This window comes from Diabrotica undecimpunctata, chromosome 9 (assembly GCF_040954645.1).
Source record: "Diabrotica undecimpunctata isolate CICGRU chromosome 9, icDiaUnde3, whole genome shotgun sequence".
NCBI classification, from domain to species: domain Eukaryota; kingdom Metazoa; phylum Arthropoda; class Insecta; order Coleoptera; family Chrysomelidae; genus Diabrotica; species Diabrotica undecimpunctata.
This window is the reverse complement of record NC_092811.1, coordinates 7015643-7039772: the sequence shown is the minus strand read 5'-3', so window position 1 is coordinate 7039772 and position 24130 is coordinate 7015643. Positions and strand designations below refer to the sequence as shown.

At 34.1% G+C, this 24130-nt stretch overlaps 1 protein-coding gene across 1 annotated transcript in view; it reads left to right on the top strand.

Annotated features, from left to right (window-relative positions):
* Positions 1 to 24130, top strand: part of mtt (mangetout) — a 750264-nt gene that overhangs the window by 682836 nt on the left and 43298 nt on the right. The window contains exon 10 of the mRNA XM_072543415.1: positions 6600 to 6925. Within this exon, the coding sequence (XP_072399516.1) occupies positions 6600 to 6925 (326 nt within the window). The remainder of the gene's footprint in view (positions 1 to 6599; positions 6926 to 24130) is intronic.

Below are 24130 nucleotides of genomic sequence, written 5' to 3'. Positions count from 1 at the left end.
TACGGGTCATTTTGCACTTCGCTTTCTGCACAACCTAGGCAAAATTTTTTTAGAAGACTCGAGACAAACAAGTCTTTTGCAAGAAAAACACAGATATGCAGTTTTACTCTTCTTTTTTAGTGGACATATGGAGCAAATTTTTCGATTTTCTCGTGTTAGTTTGTCGGATGAACCAGCATTCTTCTTCTTCTTCTAATGGCGCTACAAGCCTTTGTGAGTCTTGGCCTGCTTAACAATGTTCTTCCAGTCTGCCCTGTCGGACACTTTCCTTCGCCACTGCCCGATGTTCATGGTTTTAAGATCCCTTTCTACGTCGTCTATCCATCTTTTACGGGGCCTTCCTCTTGTTCTGTTTCCTTGGGACTTCCATCTCTGGACTACTTTTACAGCTCGATTATCCGGCATTCTTTCTAGGTGACCAAGCCAGTTTAGTCTTTGTGACTTTACAAATCTGACAATATCTGAGCTCTGCATTAGTTCATCCAGCTCGTGGTTTATTTTAATTCTCCATGAACCATCGCTGCATTGGGTTGCTCCAAATATCTTCCTTAGTATTTTGCGCTCAAATATTCACAGTTGATTTTCATCAGTGGTTGAGAGGGTCCACGCTTTATATCCATATGTGACCACTGGTCTAATTACTGTTTTGTAGATTCTATGCTTAGACTCACGATTCAGTAACTTACTTTTCATTAAGTCTTTGTATGCATAAAAGCACTTATTACCGCTAAGAATCCGTGCTTGTATTTCTTGACTGATGTTGTTGTCATTTATTATTGAGCCTAGGTAGGGAAAAGTGGAGGCATATTTGTAGGTATGGTTGTCTACCTTCAGATTCTCATGTTCATTCGATTTTGTGCACTCCATACATCTTGTTTTGGTTTCATTTATATATAGACCAAACGTAGCAGCTTCTCGTTTCAGTTCTATAACTTTTTCGCTTAATACCCTTTTGTTGCGACTTATTATGGCATCATCATGCGCATATGCGCATATTTGCATTGATCTTGTATTAATATAGCCGTTTATATCCAGTTTTCCAACAACAGCTTCTAAAGTTAGATTAAAAAGTGTTGTTGATAAGGCATCACCTTGTCTAACTCCATTTTCAATATCAAAGGCCTGCGTCATATCTCCATCTATTCTTACCATAGCTTTGGAACCCTCCAGAGTCATTTGTATAAGTTTAACCAACTTATTGGGTATCCCTAACATAGATAGTTGCTTTAACATCTTTTGTCGATCTACTCCATTAAACGCCTGTTTGAAATCGATATACAAGTTGTAAATAGGTATGTTATATTTAACACATTTTTCATGTATACCTCTTAAAATATGTATTTGATCTATAGTTGACCTCTTTGGTCTGAAACCACATTGGTATTCACCAATAATCTTCTCCGAAAACGATTCCAGGCGGCTGTATATAATTCCTGATAATATCTTGTAGACGACATTTAAAACTGTTATGCGCCTATAATTTTTGCAGAGTCGTTTGTCTCCCCCTTTGTACATAGGAAGTATGATTCCTACTTTCCAGTCTTCTGGGATGACTTCTAGTGTCCATATGTGGTCGATTAGTTTATGGCTGCGCCTCCATAGCGCATGGCCATCATTCTTTATCAGTTCTGCAGTTATTCCATCTGTGCCAGGTGCTTTGTTATTTTTTAGATGTTTTATGACGTTTATCGTTTCTTCCAATGTTGGTTGCTCAACCAGTTGTTCTGCTGTGTGGTCAATTATTTCCTCATCTTCGTTTTGTTCTTTTTCTGGGTTTAACAGCTCCTGAAAATGCTCCTTCCACCTTTTCATTATTTCCTCTTTCTCGCTGATAATTGCCCTATTTTTGTCCTTGCAAACTGTTGATCTTGTCATGTATCCTTGGGTGCATTGCTTGGTTTCCTTGTAAAATTTTCTAGTCTCTTTTCTGTTATTATAACCATCATTAGTTTCATCATATGGCACATTTTTCTCCCCTAGGATACGACCGATTGACATTCGAAGTTCACGTGGTAGTCTTATACTTATTATGAAACCGTTCTCTCATATATGGTTCAATCAACTGTTTAGCAACAATCTTCATGAATTCCATCCTAGTAAGAATGTCTCTATCACGGTGTGATTGATGTATAATAAATGAATTTGTTGTACTCATGTCAATAATTTGGAAAAAGATTGCCATTGTCCAACGACGGGTTTGGCGACTTGAAGAATAAACACTACATTTTTGATCCATTGAACCAACGCCACCTTTAGTGTTGTTATAAAATACATTTATTTCATCTTTCTCAGTAAACGGATCTGTTTCTATCGCATGATGAGCGGAAGAAAGAAATAAAACTGCCTTGTTTTTCTTCGGCACGTGTGAAAGAATTGTATAATCTTTAGTAAATCCATAGAGTGAAGAACTCTATTTTACGTTTCTATTACGTGAGGGTAAAAATTCATTAGTACCTTTCCTTTTATTTTTTTTATTGTTCCCACAAGAGTGAGACCGTTAGTTCTAAGAGTTTGTGCTAATTCTATTAATGTATACCAATTATCTGTAGTAAGATTACGGTTACTGCCAAATATTGGTTTGCATAATCTAATAGCAGCTTGGGTAGGTATACCAAATTGTTTTTCTGCTTTAAAGAGTCCAATACTATCACTACCCTTACCACAATATAGATATATGTTCTGGCGTCGGCAAGACATTGCAATTTTAATCCATATTTAGTCGGTTTTGATGGCATATACATTTTGAATCGGCAATTGTCACGAAATGCTATTAACATTTCATGAACAGTTGTATTAGACCCTATAGAAAATGAGGTTTGTAAGCTTTGATTAAATTTTTCAAGTAATTCCGTTATTACAGCATCTGGGCCAGTTTTTTTCGTTCTTGTCGATCAACTGGATCATCGAATCTCAAACAGTTGATAAGAGCGGAAAATCTTTTTGCAGACAAATAATGTCTAAAAATATCTCGTCCTGTTCCGTCTGTTGCAAACAAGAAGGCTATATCCTCATGGTTTGATTTAAACACAGCTATATAAATCGGTAAAGCTAGAAAGCAATTTATTTCTTCAACTGTGACATTGCGGAGTTCCGTTCTTAAGGGATTTGAATACTTAGATCTGACATTTTCAAGTTTTTTATTTGTCCACTTCATAAGCTCTTGTGTCATATTTGCTGTAAATATAGATTTCCAGGCAACAATAGGCTCTACTTTTGCTGCTGCTAAAGTAAGAGTTGATATTTTTATGAGCTGGTGTTCGTACATTTTTGTTAGGTGCAGTTGCCGACCATTTGAATCTATTTAGGCCATAAAAGTATTTTGGTTCTTTTCTGCCTTCAACATTTTCAGTATCAGAAGATGATTCTTCAGAAGTTTAAAATATACCTACTTTAACTGGTTCCTTTCCAGCAGATTCCTCTCACTCGGTTTCGTGGTTACTGAGTATATAATCAGCATCCTCCTGATCAGACAATTCCACATCAGAGTCAAGCAAATCAAATATTTCCATTACTTTCTTTTCAAAATTAGGATCATCTTATCGGGCTCGTTTTGAAACAGGATACTTTGACTACGAGAAATAAACAAAATTATTTTATTGAATATCCGATATGATTGTAGTTTGTAACATACCCACCGTCTTTATGTCTAGAGGACCGCAAGCACAGCGCAACTCGAAAACTAAACGGAACGGAATCACTACACTCCACCGTAAGGTTGAAAACAGACTAACTTAAAGGTACTGGGACTGGGCATGGGACAATGAATACACAAGGTATGATATTGCGCATGACATTTGACAGCTGGCCCAGGAGTGTGACGTAGTTAAGATCGCCTGAACCACCTCGAACCCATTATTACAGCTTAACGTACACATTAATTTTGAAATTATGGTTAAAAAGTGATCTAATTTTTTTTAAATGTTTTGTTTTGGTTATAATTGAATAAAAAATATATTTTCAGTAGCGTAAAACCTTTACTTCTTCTAGAGATTCAGGCGAAATATTTATTTTTGTTTTCATACATATACTAATAATATAAGTACTCTTTTTGTATGCAAATCCCTTGAAATTTAAAAATTTTCTGCAGAGGAAATACTGTGAATAGGTAAATAGTAGTAGATTTGCTTATTCTGATTCACTGTCACTCACTTCCAAGCAGTTTTACTGAAATAAAAACAAAATAGAGTAGGTACAATAGAGAAAAATCTGTTTTACAATTCAATATGGTATTTTAGATGAGTTATAATGAAATTTAGTAAAATAAAAAATATACACATTACTATAACCTACCGATTATTATATGCAAAATTTACTTATCAAACAATATAATAATATCAAAATAAGACACAAATTAGTTCAAACGCAAAACACAATAAATATCGACTTCAGCCGACTTTACACCGGCAAGACAGAAAGCTTGTATAAAAACAAAAGTTCAACAATAATATCGGTTATCAATGGTGACTATTGCAAATTGCAAGTTATGAGATAATAAATATATTTTAAAGTATCTCAATACTGACTGAGTCATCTATTTTATAATAGAAAAATAATTTAGATATATGCTTATATATGTGTCTTTATACAAATGGTGTTTAGTTACTATTTAATACTGTATAGTATTTTTTTGTAAAACTGAAAGTTTTTATTTGTCATTGTATATCTGGTTTTGTACCTTTTTCAAAGTACACTGTGCAATTGCTTGTTGCAATAGTGACAATGAAGATAAAATCTATAGGTTTCATATATTTCCTAAAGATAGTGTGACCAGAAAACTGTGGATTAAATCTTGTTGTAGATAGGATAATTTTAATTGTAATACTGCAAGAATTTGTTATACACATTTTAAAACTGAAGATTACCAAAGAAATCTACAACAGGAACTTTTAAATTACGTTTCTAAAAAGGGTCTAAAACTCAAACCTGAGGCAGTACCTAGTCTTTATTTGCCTAAATCAACATCGGCTACCCTTTTAACCAACCAAAAGAAACGCGTACAAAGAGGCGAACACAGAGAGTCCAAAAAGTATGTTGAGCAGCTTCTTACTACTTCTAGGTCAACGACCTAAGTCTAAATCTTTATTTTTATTAATTATTAGTCATGAAACCTTAAATGATTTTTTCATATCGATTTGTTAAGTAAGAAACTAGCCTCAGCCTGCTATGCAATTTGCAATAAGAACTGTTTCGGAGGAAATCAATTTAGCATCTTCCAAAATAACATATTTTTCTTTTTTAAATCATGTTATCATTATTAAAATATACAATGTTATCATTATTATAAACAATACCAAGATAATTTTATGTGTGAGTATTACAAAAATGTCATTTTAAATGTTGTGCAATATTGTGTGCCCTCACTACACTCATATTCGATGGCCAGCTAGCTCATTCGATATAAATAAAGTTGGCTTTGTCATTATTTATTTTGATTTTGTGTTTAGTTCAGTAGGTATATATACGTACAACTTTTGTGTACCTCCATTACCACTTTTCTGTATATTTTTAAACATCTGAAATATCGAACTCTGGAGTATAAGTTAATTAACCTGTACATACGTGTAATAAAAGATAATTAAAACTTGTCTTATAAAGGATATCTATGTTTTATAAAGGATAAATATTATAATAACATAATTTTATCATTTCTTTATAATTACTATAATTAAATTACCCAAATTATATAAAAAAAAAAACTTAAAATTAAAAGTCTTTCCTATACAAGTACATTCAAATGTTGCGGGAATAAGCGTTCTTGACTACGTCATGCGCGAAAGCGAACCGATTTTGGAACATTATGTATCATACCTTGTGTATTCATTGTACCATGGGGACTGGAACTGGGAAGCGCAAATTTAAATGACAAGTAGTGGAGGGGGTACTATCCACACACCTAAGCGCAGCAGTCCGTGGGACGTCACAACGCCTGTTAAAGTTAATTAAAACGTCGGTATTTCCGTCGGATTCCAAAAAGTATAATACTGGGGGTCTAATGAATATAATTTGAAAAATATGCGCTTAGAAAATTAATTTTTATTGATTTCTAATATTATTAAATTATAAATAAATTGTAATAAATAACTTAAAAGTAATCTAGTAATTAATACATGACTTAATCTTAAACGTTCGAATTGTTAATAAGTTATTTATTATAATAAATGTACTATAATAAACATTATATTATATTATGACTAATTCTTTTTTAAACAATGATGGTAGTGTTGTATTAATAGGTAAATACAAAGTTTGAGAAGACATTATTCAAATATCTTTTCTTAAGAAATATATTGCCGGAGCGAATTTACCTGTGCCAATTTTTTTGTGGGGTATTAAAATCTGACCGCGGGAGCGAACTAGTATACACCCTAAAATAATAAAGGAAGTCCTGACAGAGGTGGGTACTAGATTAAACAGACATTGGTAAGAAGAATATACGTAGGAATATAAAACCGCTGTTCTGTATGTATAAGTAAAACATATTCTAATGAATTTGCCAGATACCGTTTTCTATCTCATAAAATCCAGAAGTCGAACCGAGTTTTAATACCCCCATTTAAATTTTAAAAGCTTTCACTTAGATTTTGTATATTTTGTTCCAGATTCGGCATAAAGACGACCCGACCCAGTGTACGAAGTGTCCTCTGGGAACTATCCCGGATCTACACCACGAATATTGTCAGGAAATTCCAGAAGAATACTTGCAGCCAGACAGCGGATGGGCAATCGGCGCAATGGCTTTTAGTTCAACAGGAATTTTTATTACGATTTTTATTTTCGGAGTTTTCATGAAACACAATGAGACGCCGATTGTTAGAGCTTCCGGAAGGGAATTGAGTTATGTGCTTTTAAGTGGTATTTTAATGTGCTATAGTGTCACTTATGCGCTCATCCTGAAGCCGACGGATATTGTTTGTGCCATTCAAAGGTAAGAATGCAGTCACTGCAGTCATAATTTTAAACGTTTTTGTTATACTTCAATATTTTGTTTTTTTTTTATTTAGACAGAGTGGCCCATCCTATAAACGTTGATATCTGTAGGAAAAGGAATTTAAATAGTCAGAGTTTATATCTTGATACGTACGAGGATAGATTGATATTAAACTAGCATTTGATAGATTCTAGCGCTACTTGATTCCGAATTGGTTTTGGTGTTGACATTTGCCATTCATGACATGACGTCTGTCAAAATTTTAAGTTTTAAAAACAATTAAAGTGTATTTTTATGTATGAGAGAGTAATAAAACAATAAATTATGTATGCAAATCCCTAAACTGTTGATACGGGTGACTCAATGAAAAACAGATATTTGTCAACAAGTTTACAGAAGTATATAGGAAAACAATTTTAAATTGAGTATGACCACCAGGTATAAAGGTTGGAGCAGAATAGAATACAATAGTTGTGAGTGTTACTAATCCCTAAATAAGGTTGCCAGTGTCGGAGTGATGGAGGTTAACAGGTACTAATGAATTTGCAAGAAATGTAAGATGTTTATTTTATTGGTTATATATAACCAATAAAAGTTTAATAAGTACCTACTTATTTGCAAAATAAAGTTTAATTCTTTAGATAAAATAAAACGTTTTATTTTATCTATTTGCAAAATAAAGTTTAATTCTTTGCCTATTTGCAAAATAAAGTTTAATTCTTTAGATAAAATAAAACGTTTTATTTTATCTGAAATGAGTGCATTCCACGAAGTAAGGGTTTCAACAATCAAACATTTAATTCTTTAATTCCAGGAATCTACGACAGTAATTGACTAGATAATTACCTTCTAAACTTATTCCACAGAAAATGTGATAGTGGGATTTTCCATTTTGTATATAGGAAGGTCCAAGTGGCGTATTTAAAATTCTTAACAGTTCACTAAAAGTAGTACTTCAGTTGCAAGGTGCAGTTTATTGTGTATACTAGTGTTATGGAAAATTTGGAAGTGCCGTGTAAACGCCGAAAAATTGGTCCTCTAACAGTTAATGAAAAAACATTAATATTTAATTGTTTTAAATCATTTACAGACAAACGTTTATGTGAAAGTGTTGATGAGACCGTTGAGTTAGTTAGCAGTACACTTGGTGTTGGGAAATCTACGATTTACAGAGTTATTAAAGAAGAGAAATGTGGTAGTTTTCAAATGCCACGTAATTCTCCAGGGAAACCAAAATTTCAAATAGAATATCATTTTAAAGAAGGACTTCGACGGAAAGTGCATGAATTCTTCTTTAGACAAGAATTTCCAACATTGGATAAAGTTTCCAACATTGGATTACCCAGAAATGAGTCGAAGTACGTTATGGAAACTTTTAAAAGAAATAGGCTTCCGCTGGCAAAAGAATCCCAGAAAGTCTATTTTATTAGAAAGAAGCGATATTGTCATATGGAGAAGACATTTTCTAAGAACCATAAAGGAAATGAGAAACCAAAAAAGAAAAATATTTTATCTTGACGAAACATGGATCAACGAGGGTCATACACCAAATAAATTTTGGCAGGATGAAACTGTTACAAGTCAAAGGCACGCTTTTGTAAATAACTTATCTACTGGTTTAAACCCACCATCAGGAAAGGGACGCAGGCTGATAATAGTACACATTGGCAGTTCAGACGGTTTTGTTGAAGGTGGTTTATTAACTTTTGAATCAACTCGTACCGGTGACTACCATGAAGACATGAACGCTGATGTCTTTCAAGAATGGTTCGAACAAATGATAGATCTTCTTCCTAAGAACTGTGTAATAGTAATGGATAATGCAAGTTATCACTCCAGACTTATAGAAGGACTGCCCACAACCAAGTGGTTAAAAAAAGACTTGCAGAATTGGCTGAGTTCAAAAAATATTACGTACCATCCCGGATCTATAAGAAAGGAACTTTATTCGTTGTGTGCCCTTCATAAAGAAAAATTTTAAAAATACGAAATTGATGAAATTGCCAAAAATCGTGGAATGACAGTACTTAGATCCCCACCATATCATTGTGAATTAAACCCGATTGAACTGGTATGGGCACAGATAAAGAGTGAAGTTTCAAGAAAAAATACCACTTTTAAAATTCATGATGTTAAACAGTTGTTTTTGGAGGCCGTAAATAATGTAAAACCTGAAAACTGGGAAAAGGCAGTAAATCACACTATTAAAGAAGAGAAAAAAATGTGGAAGCTGGACAATATTACTGATAAAATGATCGAGCCAGTTATTATAAATCTTGGTTCTGAAAGTTCATCTTCTGAATCTGATTTGGATTTGTAACAAGTAGCTGTAAGTTTTATAATAATATTTTTATTCATCTATTTAACATACCTTAGACGGTTTTAAAAACTCTTTTTCTCTTTTGTAATTTTTAAAAATTAAAAAAAATGTGAATTTTTTAAAACCCTTTTTAATGTAGGCCAGTCAGTTCTAATATAGTGTGTGATAAAAGAGGTCACTTTTGTTTACATACACATAACACTTTATAACACTGAAATAATTCATTTATTTTTTACAATTATTCAAAGTAATTTTTCAATTAATCTTGAGCACGCCCATGGAGTGGTCGGAGCTACCAGTTAAAATTATGCTAATTACTCTCTCGTGCATAAAAATAAACTATAGTTTGGTTTTTACAGCCGTCAAAAGCAAGCAAATTTTGTGTTTTCGGAGAAATCGAAAAAGTCGAGTATCGTTCGGTGAATAAGTTCCTTTACAAAAAGGGTAAAACGAATGTGCAAATCAAAGCCGACCTGGATGAAGTTTATGGTGAGGTTGCACCTTCCTTAGCAACAGTAAAATTTTGAAAATCTGAATTTATTCGTGGTCGTACGAGTGTTTTTGATGATGAGCGTCCCGGAAGGCCAAATAAAGTCACCACGCCGGAAATGAATAACAAAGTCCATGACATGATTATGGCAGATCGTCGAATTAAGCTCCGCGAGTAAATAGAGGTCCTAAACATTTCCTACGAATGCGTACAAAACATCATTCACCATCATTTGGACATCGATGCCGGCAATCGATCAAATGCAAAAACGTGTGACCACTTCGGAGACGCTTTTGGCGATGATACGGCGGAATCCGAAGGATTTTTTCGCCGATTTATCACTGTTGGTGAAACCTGGGTGCATTATTACACACCGGAACCCAAAGAACAGTCGAAACAGTGGCGCAAACGCGGTGAAGGGCCGCCTAAGAAGGCAAAGAGTGCACATTTGACCGGCAAAGTGATGGCGACTGTTTTCTGGGATGCGAAAGGCATTATCCACATCGACTACTTGGAAAAAAGAAAAACAATCAATGGTGAGTACTACGCAGCATTATTGGATCGATTCGATGCCGAATTGCGTCGAATCGAAAACGCCCCGGTTTGGAACGCAAAAAAGTGCTCTTTCACCAAGACAATGCACCGGCTCAGCGATCGGCCGTCGCCATGGCAAAATTACACGAATTGGGCTATGAATTGGTTGAACACCCACCGTATTCCCCAGACCTTGCCGCCAGTGGTTTTTTCCTGTTTCCAAACTTAAAAAAATGGCTCGGAGGACGCCGTTTTGCAACAAATGATGAAGTCGTCGCTGACGCTGAAGATCTCGAGAAAAGGTACTATTCGGATGGGATAAAAAAATTGGAACATCGTCTTACTAAGTGTATCAAGCTAAAAGGGGGCTATGTTGAGAAATAAATCGATTTAATTCCAAAAAACTTGTTTTTTCTATCAAAGGCTAGTTTTATAGAACTAGAATTTAAAAATAATGTGAATTATACAGGATGTCCAAAACAATATAGGTATAACAAAGGTATATATTTTCTTGTAGAACATAGTATATTTGATGACATTTTTTAATTTTCTAAAAAAATAAGCTTTAGTTTTATAAGGGTTTTCAATTACAGTGTATTTTGATTTATTTCGATTTTTCTAAAATGTAAGGTTTTAGAAAAAATTAAACATGGACTCTGAACATATCTCTGGAGTATGTTTTATTACATTTAGGTAAAAGTGCATTATTCCTTGAATATCTAGTTTGATGGGCATGATTGGTAAAGTTTATTATTATCTTTTTTTCATGTATATGTATAAGGGCTTTGAAACAGAATAATTTACGTACACTTAAAAATTGACTTTCATTATATAACAGCTCGCTAAAATATCTTAAATTTTTCCCATAAATAATTGTAATTTGCCACTTTAAATAATGTTGATAGAATGCAAGTAATTATTCCGTATCCCACCCCATCCTAAAAGGCCATAAATAAGTTGAGATTGTATGAGTGCATAATAAAGAATTTTTACATGAGGCCAAGAACTTTTTAATTTTATATTAATCAATAAGGTATTCCCACAAATATGGCACTCGTCAATCATAGTTCCAATATACAAACCAGGTAAACGTAATTTTGAAGCAGAATCTTATAGACCAATCTCTCCCACGAATGCAATGTGTATGTTGCTAGAAAGGGTCATTGAAGTTACTTACATACGATGTAAATGGCATATATTTTGTTTTATCTACATTTGTAGCAGAGTCTCTTTCTGGTTTTTGTTGTAAATTACCCCATGTATTTGCATCAAAGAAAATGGCTGTGTCATCTGCAAAGCTCATTATCTTACCTATGAAATTCAGTCTGAATTGATCATTGATGTAGATATTGAAGATTGGTCCTAAGACTGTTCCCTGCTGGACTCCATAGGATCTAATTCTTCCCTTACTAATGGCTTCATCTATATAAATATGTTGTTGCTTTGTATATGTTAGCTGTTAGAGCACAGATTGCATCTTCAGTGGATTTTCGTTCTTGAAATCCAAACTGACATTCAGATAGTATATTGAATTTTTTTTTAATTTTCTAAGTCTTATATTAATTATTTTTTTCTAATATATTGCCTATGTTTGAGATTAGGGTAATACGCTTATAATTCTGACAATATATTTCATCGCCAGATTTGAATAGTGGTTTAATAGGTACAATTTTGAAATATCTGGAAAAATGCCTAAATTAAGACATGTATTTGTTATGTATGTTAAGGGTTTTAAAATCTGCTTATTTCTTTTAAAGTTTCACATCTACTATTATCATGTTCTGGTAACTTTTTATTTTATAAAGGTTTTATTATTTCTTCAACCTCATTTCCTTTTTGTTAAATGTTCCTGAATTGTATATTAATGTATAACCCTCAATTTGAAATAAATCCAAATCATTTTGTTTAAAGGTTTTCGTTAAAATTACAAAATCAAAATCTCTCTTACATTCAGATAAAAAATTTACAAAGACATCAAAATTTTATTGACAGTTTCTTATATTCATATGCATAATATTAAGAGGTTGTATTAAATTGTTAATCAAGGCATAAAAGTGTGTGATTGATTCTTTTATGTATGATTTTTTATCCACTACTTCATATTCTTGGATAAATGCATCCAAATATTTAACACACTTTTAAATTAGGTACTTTTCTTTTTAATTTATTCATTTGTCATAAGTGTGTACAAAACGAGTATTTTGCATTTAATAATAAATGCAGTTGGAATGGTAAATTAACTAAAAAATATTTCTCTCTATATAATTAATTGGATTCGATTTCGTTTTAATAATATAGAACATTGCTCAACAATAGACTAGAGCAATTGTACACCCCTTGGAATATAGAACATTTATTGCGACTATTTCAACGTTTTGCCCTTGAGACGAGACTAACAACATTAACCATATTTGCTTAGGTAAGGCTTTCGCGTGATATATATTCAACTGTATACCGAACAAATAGATCAGGTAAAGATAGCAAATATGGGGTATTTGAGATCCAGCGGATTAGATTGATCCATTTAATTTCGCTACTGTCATCTTTACATATTGCGTTGATATAACTAGACCGATAATTTCACAGCAACATTAATAACAATATAGGATTGGAGGTTCGGTAGAATATAAATTTTGTTTACATAAAATAGCTGAGGAATAGTTTTTTTTGTTAGAACGGAGTTAGAAAAGTACATCACCACTCTGAAATATTGTTTGACTGAGACAATTATTCATTCACGAGCGACATTCACGAGAAGACCAAATATGAAGGAAGAAATCCAAGCGAGAATTATGGCCGGTAACCGTTGTATTTTTGCACTAAACAATTTATTAAGAAGCAAAAACATATCTAGAAGGGCTAAGATAAGAATATATAAGACAGTAATAAGACCTATTGTATTATATGCCAGTGAAACATGGACAATGAACAAATCGGAGCAAGTCTTGCTGCAAGTCTGGGAAAGAAAAGTCCTCAGGAAAATATTTGGAGGTAAATTATGGAATGGTATATGGATAAAAAGACCAAATATGGAATTAGAGGAGATGTATGGAGAATCGAATATCGTAGGGATTATAAAGTCACAAAGACTGAGATAGTTGGGACACATCCAAAGGATGGAAAACGCGAGACTGCCAAAAAGAATGTGGGGGAAAGAATGGGAGGAATAGGAGGGAAAAGGAAGAAAGGCAGACCGAAAACCAGGTGGAAAAAGGATGTTGAAAAAGACATAGAAAAACTTAAAATACCAAACTGGAAAAATAAAGCAACAAACAGAAAAGAATGGAAACGAATAGTAACCCAAGCCATGGGCCTTCTAGGCCTGGAGAGCTAAATTATATATATATATATATATATATATATATATATATATATATATATATATATGAGACAATTATAATGGGAATATTTGCGTGAAATCATGATATGACTTCAGAACAAACTAAGAACATCTGTAATATCGATTTAAATCGATTAAATCGATTAAATTTAAATAATTAATAGCATCTCGAACTAAGTTATATACATGATCCTAAACCTAAATTGACAAAACAGTGTAAAGATTGTGCAGGTTTATGCTCCAACTGAAAAAGCAACTGATTATAAAAGAAATACTTAAAGACCTTACAAAAGCTGTACACAGTAACAAAAAAGGAGTTCGACCCTGATAGCGATCAAATCTACCACGTTATCAGCTGTCCCGAAATATAGTCATTTTAAATGGTAAAAACAAATCATAATTTAATATTTTATACCTTTACTACAAATTTAAGTGCATTAGTTTAGTGCTGATAACATTATCTCAAGTGAGTAGCACTTTTTTTCGTATTATTTTTGTAACAAAAACAAAATAACCTTTAAATAATACCTACGTAAAGAGATAACAAAAATTCCAGTTGGGTCTTGACCAGTTTTTTGGACCGACCACAGGACCGGCTCAACTTCTGATCAAGAAAATTAATAAAATGACTTCATACAACAATAATACTACACACAACTCCGCTAAACACAGTTACTCAGATGTCGTAAATTATTTTAAACATCCAACAAAACAACAAGCAATAGTCATTTCAAACATTGAAGGTACAAAAATCCATGATTACGTCGTAGCTGTTGGATCACTAGTGGGTCCAATTATTAATGTACTTTTTGCCTCCAGCATTGCTAACAATATAATATGCATATACCTCTCTTCAAAAAACACTGTTGATGCTCTTCTTCATTCTTATAAATATATCGAAATAAATGGATGTCAAGTCTAAATAAGAAGATTAATTTCTCCAGCCCAGAGACTTCTAATATATAATGCATGTCCTACAATCCCGAATGAAATAATTGAACAAGAATTACAAAAACTTGGTATTCACACTATATCCAAAATGACTTTTCTTCGAATAGGTATGTCTGAAAGTGAGTACAGTCATGTTCTGAGCTTTAAAAGGCAATCATTCATTACACCCCTGGAAAATATGTCTATTCCTGAGTCTTTTACCATAACTCATGATAATACTTCCTACCGAGTATTTCTCTTTATAGACGGATTCAGTTGCTCCAAATGTAAAACCATTGGTCATCAAGAATCAGAATGCGCTCACATTTCAAACCAAACTAATTCAACTACCCTCTTAGATTTAACCCAAACCACATCATCATTATCTAAACCTCGTGAACCTAATGATACCCCTTCAACCCCCCTCTCAGATTCAACTCAAACCACATCGTCATTATCTAAACCTAATCAACCTAATGATAAAATATATCAATCTACGGAAACCGACCTCATTCAAATCATATCTAAAGATAATCCAAACACTTCGTCTTCTTCTTCCAAAACAACATCACCAGCTGTAAATAACACTGAAAATACTACAGAAATCGACCTCATCCAAAACATGTCTAAGGAAAAAAATAGACCCTAATCCTTCTTCAGCTGACGAAACTGACGAATCATCACTAGTTGAAGGATAATCAAAGGATGACTAATTCATTTATAGTGCAATGGAACATAAATGGGTTTTATACCCATTATGAACAGTTCAAACTACTAATCGGCGAGCTTTCCCCTTTAATTCAAGAAACCCACTTTAAACAAAATAACATAAATTTAAAAAATTTTTAATGTTTTTAAAAAAATCGACTAGCTCAACAAGCTGGTGGAGTAGGTATTTTCACCAGAGCTGATTTGGAAGCTAAACCGATCGCGCTAAGTACTAATCTTGAAGCTGTAGCAGTCTCTATTACGTATCATAAAAAGTTCGAACTCATTATATAATAATTACCACTTTCCAATTTCTATAAGTTCAGATCACATTCATCCCCTTGATTTCCCAATATATCAGTCCTGGAAATTGAAAAATGCATATTGGGCACCCTATTAATCCTATATCAATAATAAACTTGAAAACTTCAAGTTAAGCAACGATATAAACTATGATATCACCTCTTTAAATAATAAAATTATAGAAGCAGCTTTAGAAAATATAGGAAAGACAAAACCCTGTAAAAGGCAACCCGTACCTTGGTGGAATGGTGAAATTGCAAAAGCAATGTCATCTTGTAAACATGCCTTTAATAAACTTAAAAAACATAACTTACTTAATTTTAAAAAACTCAGAGCTGAATCAAGATATCTTATGAAAAAAAGCAAACAAGATACTTGGAAAAACTACGTATCGTCCATAAATTCATCAACACCTTCACAGGTTATTTGGTCTAAAATTCGGAAACTTAAAGGTACCAACTCCTTAAGGCATACCGATGCACTAACATATAATAATGAGATCATTATCTGTAAAAAAGCTATTGGTGAAACTTCAGCCGAAGTTTACCAAGAAAATTCTAGCGACCAAAATATAACGCCGCAATTATTATTACATAAGCAAAATATAGAATCATTCGAAATCGTTGATAAAGAATCTGGTGATCCATTGAATGCTACCATAACTATTCAAGAACTAAAATACTCAATCGTAAACTCCAAATATACATCCCCAGGACAAGATGATATTCCACCAATATTCATAAAACACCTACCTTTCAGAGCAAAAATCATATTGTTAGAATTATTTAATACCTGTTTTTTAAATCATAAATTTTCAAAACTCTGGTCTCAGGCAATAACTCATCATCATCATAAGTGGCTCGACAATCCGTTGTGGATCTTGGCCTGCTCACAAAGAAGTCGCCACTCCTGTCGATTCCTGGCAACTTCCCTCCATCTTCTAACCCCTAGAGAGTCATCTCATTCGTGGTCGTCCTCTGCTTCTTGTGCCCTCTGGTTGTGAAAATGTTAATCTCTTCGTGTATTCGTGATCTGACATCCTAGCAATGTGTCCAGCCCATCTAAGTCTCTGCACTTTAACAAACTTCACAATATCTGGATCGGTGTATAACTGATACAGTTCAAAGTTGTATCTTCGACGCCATAGCCCATTTTTATTTACGGCCCCAAAAATCTTTCTAAGAATTTTTCTCTCAAAAATACCAAGAAGTCTTTTAGGCAATAACTATTCTCATTATTAAACCCAATAAGCCCAAAGATATACCCTCATCGTACCGTCCTATTTCTTTCACATGCAGCATGTGCAAAATACTGGAAAAAAATCTAAATCTTCGTCTAACATTATATTTAGAAACAAAAGATCTCCTTACCCCATTTCAGAGTGGTTTTCGCAAGAGTCGGTCTTCATTAGATAATCATGTTTCACTGCAAACTACAATCAATGAAGCCTTTGCAAACAATCAGAAATTGATTAATGAAAAAAGATAAAGAAATACTCAACACTGTAAAGAAAAGAAAAATGAGCTACTTTGGTCACATACTAAGAAATGAGGAATACGAATTGATGCAGCTGTTCATACAAGGGAAGGTGGAAGGCAAAAGAGGACCGGGAAGAAGACGCACATCCTGGCTGAAGAATCTGAGACAATGTAGTAGGTAAACGTCAATAGAACTTTTCCGAACGGCTGCAGATAGAGTCAAATGGGCCATGATGATCGCCAATGTCCTTAGGGAAGGGCACGTTAAGAAGTAGAATAGGCAACTAGTACGTAATATATATGAAAATGCAACAATATTAGTACAACTAGACGAAAATACAAATCCTGTAGTTTTTTGAGTAGTTTGTGTAGTGGTGAATGGTAGTTGTTTTAATTCTTAATTTAAAAAAAAAAAACATAAATATAAACACCAAAAAAACGACGGGTACAGTAACAGCCATAATGCCGAAGAAAGCGAAGAAAAAGAAGAGATCTATCATTAAGCAGACACTGAATTAAAATTATGAATATTTCTGGTAATTTCAAGATAAAATCATCCCCTAATAAACAAAAAAACATCTTCCAGTTTTTGAAAATTGTAGGAAAATAGCAGACTTTTATTAACTTGGAAAAATATTTTAACTTTTATCATCGTTATTTTAAATTACCTTCTTGCTTTCTGCAGTAACTCTACTCGCACAAAGAGCAATTTGAGTTCATAAAGCAGATCTAGAAAATAATAAAGTAAATAAAGCGATACAATAACTTTAAGACTGCTGGAAGCTTTAAATTGCTCAGAGTTTTATTAAAACGTAAAAATCAGACTAGACTAGACACTTAGACAAATGCGCTATTAGCGACTACTTAGTTATTCTTTTGGATTTCTATTTCTGACAACTTAAAAATCTTTCAATAGTATAGTTAAATAAAAAAACGCTCAGGCAAATTGGAAGCTTTTCGAAATGAGCGTAAAGGTGAACACAGACAAACTACACTTTAAAAACAGTTTAGATGAACACGTTAGTCTATTCAATAACTATTTACTCTCATCGGCTAAGGAATATATTATATGCAAATATATTATTTATTGAATGATTCATTTAAGATTGCAGTCAAGTAGTGTAAAAAAACATTAAATAAATTCCCGAAAATCCAAATAACTAGCGATCTAATCAATTTTAAAAAAGTTGAAATTAATTCTAGCTGTGTTTGTGACCCATTCACTGCTAGTTAAACTTGTAAAGGTTGTCGTACGGCCGTAGCATTTACAGAGGTATTTTCTGTTTCTGGATGTAATTCGGCCGCCGCTCGTGAGGCCTCCATCCTCGACCTCGTGGTTGTGATGTGTACCCGTACCACATTCCACGTGAAATTCACTGGTGGCTCTGTAGTCCTCGAAGGCCCACCAACAATTTAGAATACTTTAACAGTTCGATAGTTTCTTACTTGACGGTGTATTATTTTCTTACATGTATTGAATATGAGTATTCTAATTGCGGTGTACGATTCAGATTTCACAGAGATAATAGCCCCTCACGTTTCGACGTGTGTTCGAGCACACACCCCACAAGGTGTGTAAGAATACCGTCGGAACGGCGACTCTGACGCTGGTGCTACAGCTAGCACATTACCTCCCGTGAGAACAATTCTATGTCTTGTAAAGGCGTTGATTATTTCCGCCGAGTAGGTTTCTAACAGCGAAGTGTGAATTCGACTCGGTCACCGAGTCAGGAGTGATTCACTAGGTTCACTAGGGTCCTTTATTCTTAACTGTCAGTGGACTAGCGGGACACTGTGCCAGTTCGGCACGATCTGAGATAGGTATAAGGCACAATGTCTTTCTTATCTCAACGATCGATGCTCGCCCAGGCAGGGTCACTCTGAGTCGACAGTGTATTTTGTGAGGTGACAAGTTTACTATCAAACTTTTCTTTGCCTCGACGAAAGAACGGCCAACAGTCTCTACTACGGCTCCTACACCTTCTAGGAAATGCTTTGTAGTCAAATAGACTTCGTTCGTATTTACTGTAAAAAGCGTTCAGACCCTTCTTCAAATCGAAGTCTTCACAAAGGTTCAATCTTGGGTAATAATGGCACTCGGCCAACAAGGTCTAGCAGGTCTTAGAGTGTAAGACGACTAGATCTCGATCGGAAGATGTGCTGCCTTTTTATACACTTGTGTTTGCAATGTGTTTGCAATTTCGCAGCAATCTTGCTTCGCGCGTCGGTAGGCCACTGACAACGCAGTTAATAACGCTGTTTGTTATTGGCCGGCCAGAGTGATAATCTGCGTCGGGATTGGTCACTCTGGCGACACGGTATGTCAGGTGCCCTAACACGTTTTAATTTAACCATTTGAAAATTTTGGTTTTATTTGTGATGTATGTATTATGTATACATAATATAATGGACACAAAAAACTGTCAAATTGAACCTGCGTGGTGTGTCCAGAAACCAAGATGTTTGGTAACAAATATAAGTCATAAATGGAGAAATAAACATTTGATTGGTTGATATTTTTAAATTAAACCTTTGTTGGTGAAGTTTCATAAATTTTATGGTCTTCTTTTTCTTGCATGTAATACTTTTCATCATATTAACTAGCTGGTCAAGTTTGTCTTCATCTCCTTCCTCTTTTACAGTCCTAACTTTACAGTAAACGCCAGAGGCCTGCGTAGCTGACTCGTATGCGAGGGCGGCGGATAAGACATCAACCAGCGTCTTGTGACGAGCTAATCGTAGTGTTGTCTGCATTTCATGATCACGAAGACCATCAATAAACGTTTGAACGGCCAACTTTTCCATCATGTCTTCAGGAGCTGTTGGATAAGCATATCGTACTAATCTGGTAATATCTACCTCATATTCTTGAAGAGCCTCATCTTTCTTCTGTCTTCGATTTTTAAGCTGCGACTGATATACATGCTCCAAATGTTCGTGGCCATATCGCATATTTAACCTCTTCTTCAGTTGTTCGAAATCATCCGTCTCTTCTACGGCTATGGTCTGAAGCACATCTAAGGCATCTCCTCGCGAAGAGCGATAGTCAGGTTTACAGCCTTTTCTTTTTCAGACGATCCATTCGCTCTTGCAGCTGATTCGAACTGTTTCATGTAGTTGTTCCATGACGATTTTCCGTCGAAAGTTGGAACTTTCACATGGACAGAAAGCCATGTGAAAGTCCCAAATTTGATTTGGGCCGAAATTTGAAGGAAGTTTCCACTTCCTTCAAATTTTGGCCGTATTTCCAACTTACATTTCGTCTCGTCTTCTTTTGTCTCTATTTCTTTCATCTTCCTTTCCATCTCTTTCATCTTTTCTTCGAAGGCCGACATATCGGCAGCAACTTGATTTTTTAACGAAGATATTCTATCGTCGAGGTATTCTATCGAGATATTCTATCTCAGAAGTTACTTTAGAAATATTAGCAGAAACTTTACTTTCCAGAGACAAAATCTCGTTAGAAACTGTGTTTTCTAATGACGCGATGTCACCAGAAATTGTGGCTACATCACCAGAAACTTTGGCTACATCAGAAGAAACTTTCGAAATATCGTCAGAAACTTTGTTCTCTAATGATGCGATGTCGCCGGAAACTTTGTTCTCTAATGATGCGATGTCACCAGAAACTTTCGAAATCGACGAGAGGACAGCATCTTCAAATATATAAGTCTCTGGATCTAGACCATCTTGCTTCAAAGCGTTCTTTAGTCGTTGGACTAACTCAGCCTTTTTTCCGGTAGAAGCTAATTCTCTGTCTTCGAGATGTCTTCATAAATTCGTCACCGTGAGTTCATAAATCGTAGTCATTTTCGCAATTTATTTTATGTTTTCCACTATTCTGACACCATTTGTTATGAATTTATTAATTATAATTTATTATATTGTTCTTATTTTAATTTATTAAAACACACGATAATTTATATCAATTTATTAAACCACTAATAATACATAAAAGCGGCGCGAATCTTCAAAATTAACTTTCCCCTTCAATGAAAGCTCCGTTATTATATATAAAAATACAACCGGTCGAGAATCCCTCTGATTATACTAGAAGGTAAATCCGGGTCATCGTCCGACCGGTTTCTGGAAGCTTCCGTTTCAGGTAGATTTCTGCCAGCTGATCGAAGGGTCTTGTAAAATCTACAACATATTAGTGAATAAACAAGATTTTTACAGGTTTTTAATACGACTCATATTTTTACGTAACAATGTCATAAAATCAAATTAACATAAAACCTTATTTTTGATAAAACAGTCTAAAAGATGGAAAATTCTGGCTCATTAGTGTTCAATGTGCATTTATGTCGCCACATTGAACTTGAAGTAAATATTTAATCCTTAAAAAAATTATCAGCAAATGGTAAAATATCATAAACACACGTTGTTAATAATGGCGTACCTCAGGGCTTCGTGTTCAGTACTAACTTTATTATTACTTAGGTGGACCAAGAAAAAGATGGTGTGATAATTTATACTATTTAGGAGGCTAATATTAAAGAAGAAACAGGCTTTAAAGCCTAGATACAAGAAGGAAGAAACAGAAGCTCTTAAATAAAACCAATAACTCTACTTCTGACAATTCTATAAATTACTAGTTATCTGCCAGCTTTCAATACTGATCTATGCAGATTTTATAGAGTAGTAACCCCGAACTCCATTATTAGACAATCTTTTTAAAATATAACTAATGCATCCCAAGTTAACAGAATTTTATATACCGCTGCCTCCAATTCCGAAGGAGTTGGCTGTGCTATGTTTTCAATGATAATGAAAATGCTAAGGCCTGATTATAACAGGAAGCCTTTTATTAATATAAAAAGAATGGAATAGGGTTATGAAAAATCTTCCATAAACGCAATACAAGATAAAATCGGAGAAGACCAGGCAGGTTTCACAGCGAGGAAAGCATGCTTAGATCACATTTACACGGTCGAACAACTAATAGAAAAAAGAATGGCCAAAAATAGATTTGTCCATCTGGCTTTTGTTCATCTTAAGAAGGCATATGACTCAATACCTAGAACCAAGCTATGGGAAGCAATGGAAGACATCGAAGTTCCACGAAGATTATTAAACGCAGTAAAAGCACTCTACAAGAATAAAGAAGTAGCTATCAAAACGGGCAATACAATATGCAGTCCATTTAAGACGAAAAACGGACTACTACAGGGTTGCTCCACATCCCCCACCCTGTTCAAAATATTCCTGGAAAAAAACCTGCAACCATGGAAAAGAAAATGCGAAGGAATGGGTATACCAGTAAGGAACGAATATCTATATACGCTAAGTTTTGCCGACGACCAAATAGTGATCGCACAAGACGAGGATGATCTCAGTTTTATGATGAGAAAACTGGAGCAGGAATATACAAAGAATGGGATTTAAATAAACCTAAAGAAAACCTGAATACCTAACAACGAAGAATACAGAAATAAAACAGCTGGAAATAGACGAAGGTAAACAAATCAAAGGAACAGACAAGTATAAGTATTTAGGTTTCATAATATCAAACAAAGGAACAACGGAGGAAGATATAAAAAATAGACTAGGACAAACAAGAGACTGCATACAAAAATTGAACCCGGTACTCTGGGATAAGAATATCAGCATGAAAACAAAGAAAAAAAAATATAATACCATGACAAGAAGTATCCTCACTTATGGGTGTAAAAATTGGACAATCAATAAGAAAACCAAAAAAAATAAGAGCAACAGAGGTGGAATTCCTAAGGAGAAGCTGCAGAGTAAAAAAAAGAGATAGAATAAATAACGTGGAGATTAAGAGGAGAATGGGAATGAACTCCGACATAATAGACTACATCGAACAGAAGAGGTTAACCTGGTACGGACATGTCAGAAGAGCAGACCAAAATGGGTGAATAAATAGAATAACAGAGTGGAGCCCGATAGGAAGAAGAAAGAGAGGCAGACCCCGAAGATCTTTCAGAGATGAAGTGGACAAAGCAATGAGTAGAAGAAACCTACAGGAAGGGGACTGGATAAACAGGAAAAATTGGAGAAAACGGTTGAGTCAAGGAATACAGTGAAAACTGTGGAAATCCTTGTATATATATAGACGCAATAACTCTGCCAATGAACTAACAAAAATTCTTATATAAATAAAAGAAGTTAAAGAGATTTAAAGTTGAAGATTGCTAAAATAATTTGAACGACAGATTTTTTCCACAACCTTCGGAGAGTTTTCATACTTGGCACGCATTTCAAGTCGGTTGAAATTGGTAAAACTTCTCTTCGTCGTATCAAGTAACACCCTGTACTCCGAATTACTGGGAAAATAAATTCAAGACATGTTCCACCTTAACCACATTAAGGTCAGCAGTCTCTTTGGATAACCTGGTTTTAGGAGCTACAGGGAAATAATATGTTCGAGTAAACAAAGACAAACCCAGTGCGGCTTGACATTTCAGTAATTTAACGCCGACTGTACAAACACCTGAAATGAAATAGACGAGAGTAGCAAACTGTGAATCAGAATTTTGAATCATAATTGTAATCTACACGCTAATAAACAAATGTAGTATTTAGTGGTAATATGAGAAAATCGTACCGATACGGTTTCCTAGGCACAACATTGAAATAGATTGCACATTTCGACTATAACATGATGATAATAAATAAGCGTTTTGGAGAACATAGTGCAATTATATTTGGACTAATAAATTTACAATAATATTTACTATGATCTTCAGCAGCTGCTCATTTATATCAGGCTTTTACGATTTGCATTTTCCTACCAGCGCCAGTACGTGATTCAACAAATAGGGTAGTCAATTTAAATTTAAAAAAAGTTTACGTTATTTTAATGATTACAGTGTAATCAAAGCATTCTAATAAATTTCAAACTGAATAATATAATAATCCATATGTCAAATATAATTAATAACTAATCCAATTGTTCATTTTAAACAATTTTTTTTTGGTTTATTTATATGGAAAATCCATGGTACAATATGCTTATAGCTAGGTTTTGTCAATACTTAAATTTAGTGTAACAGGTGCCTAGATAAAAACAACAAAGTCTATTTTGAAGCAATAAAAACAAAAACTTGTTCATCTATATATAATTACTGTTTGC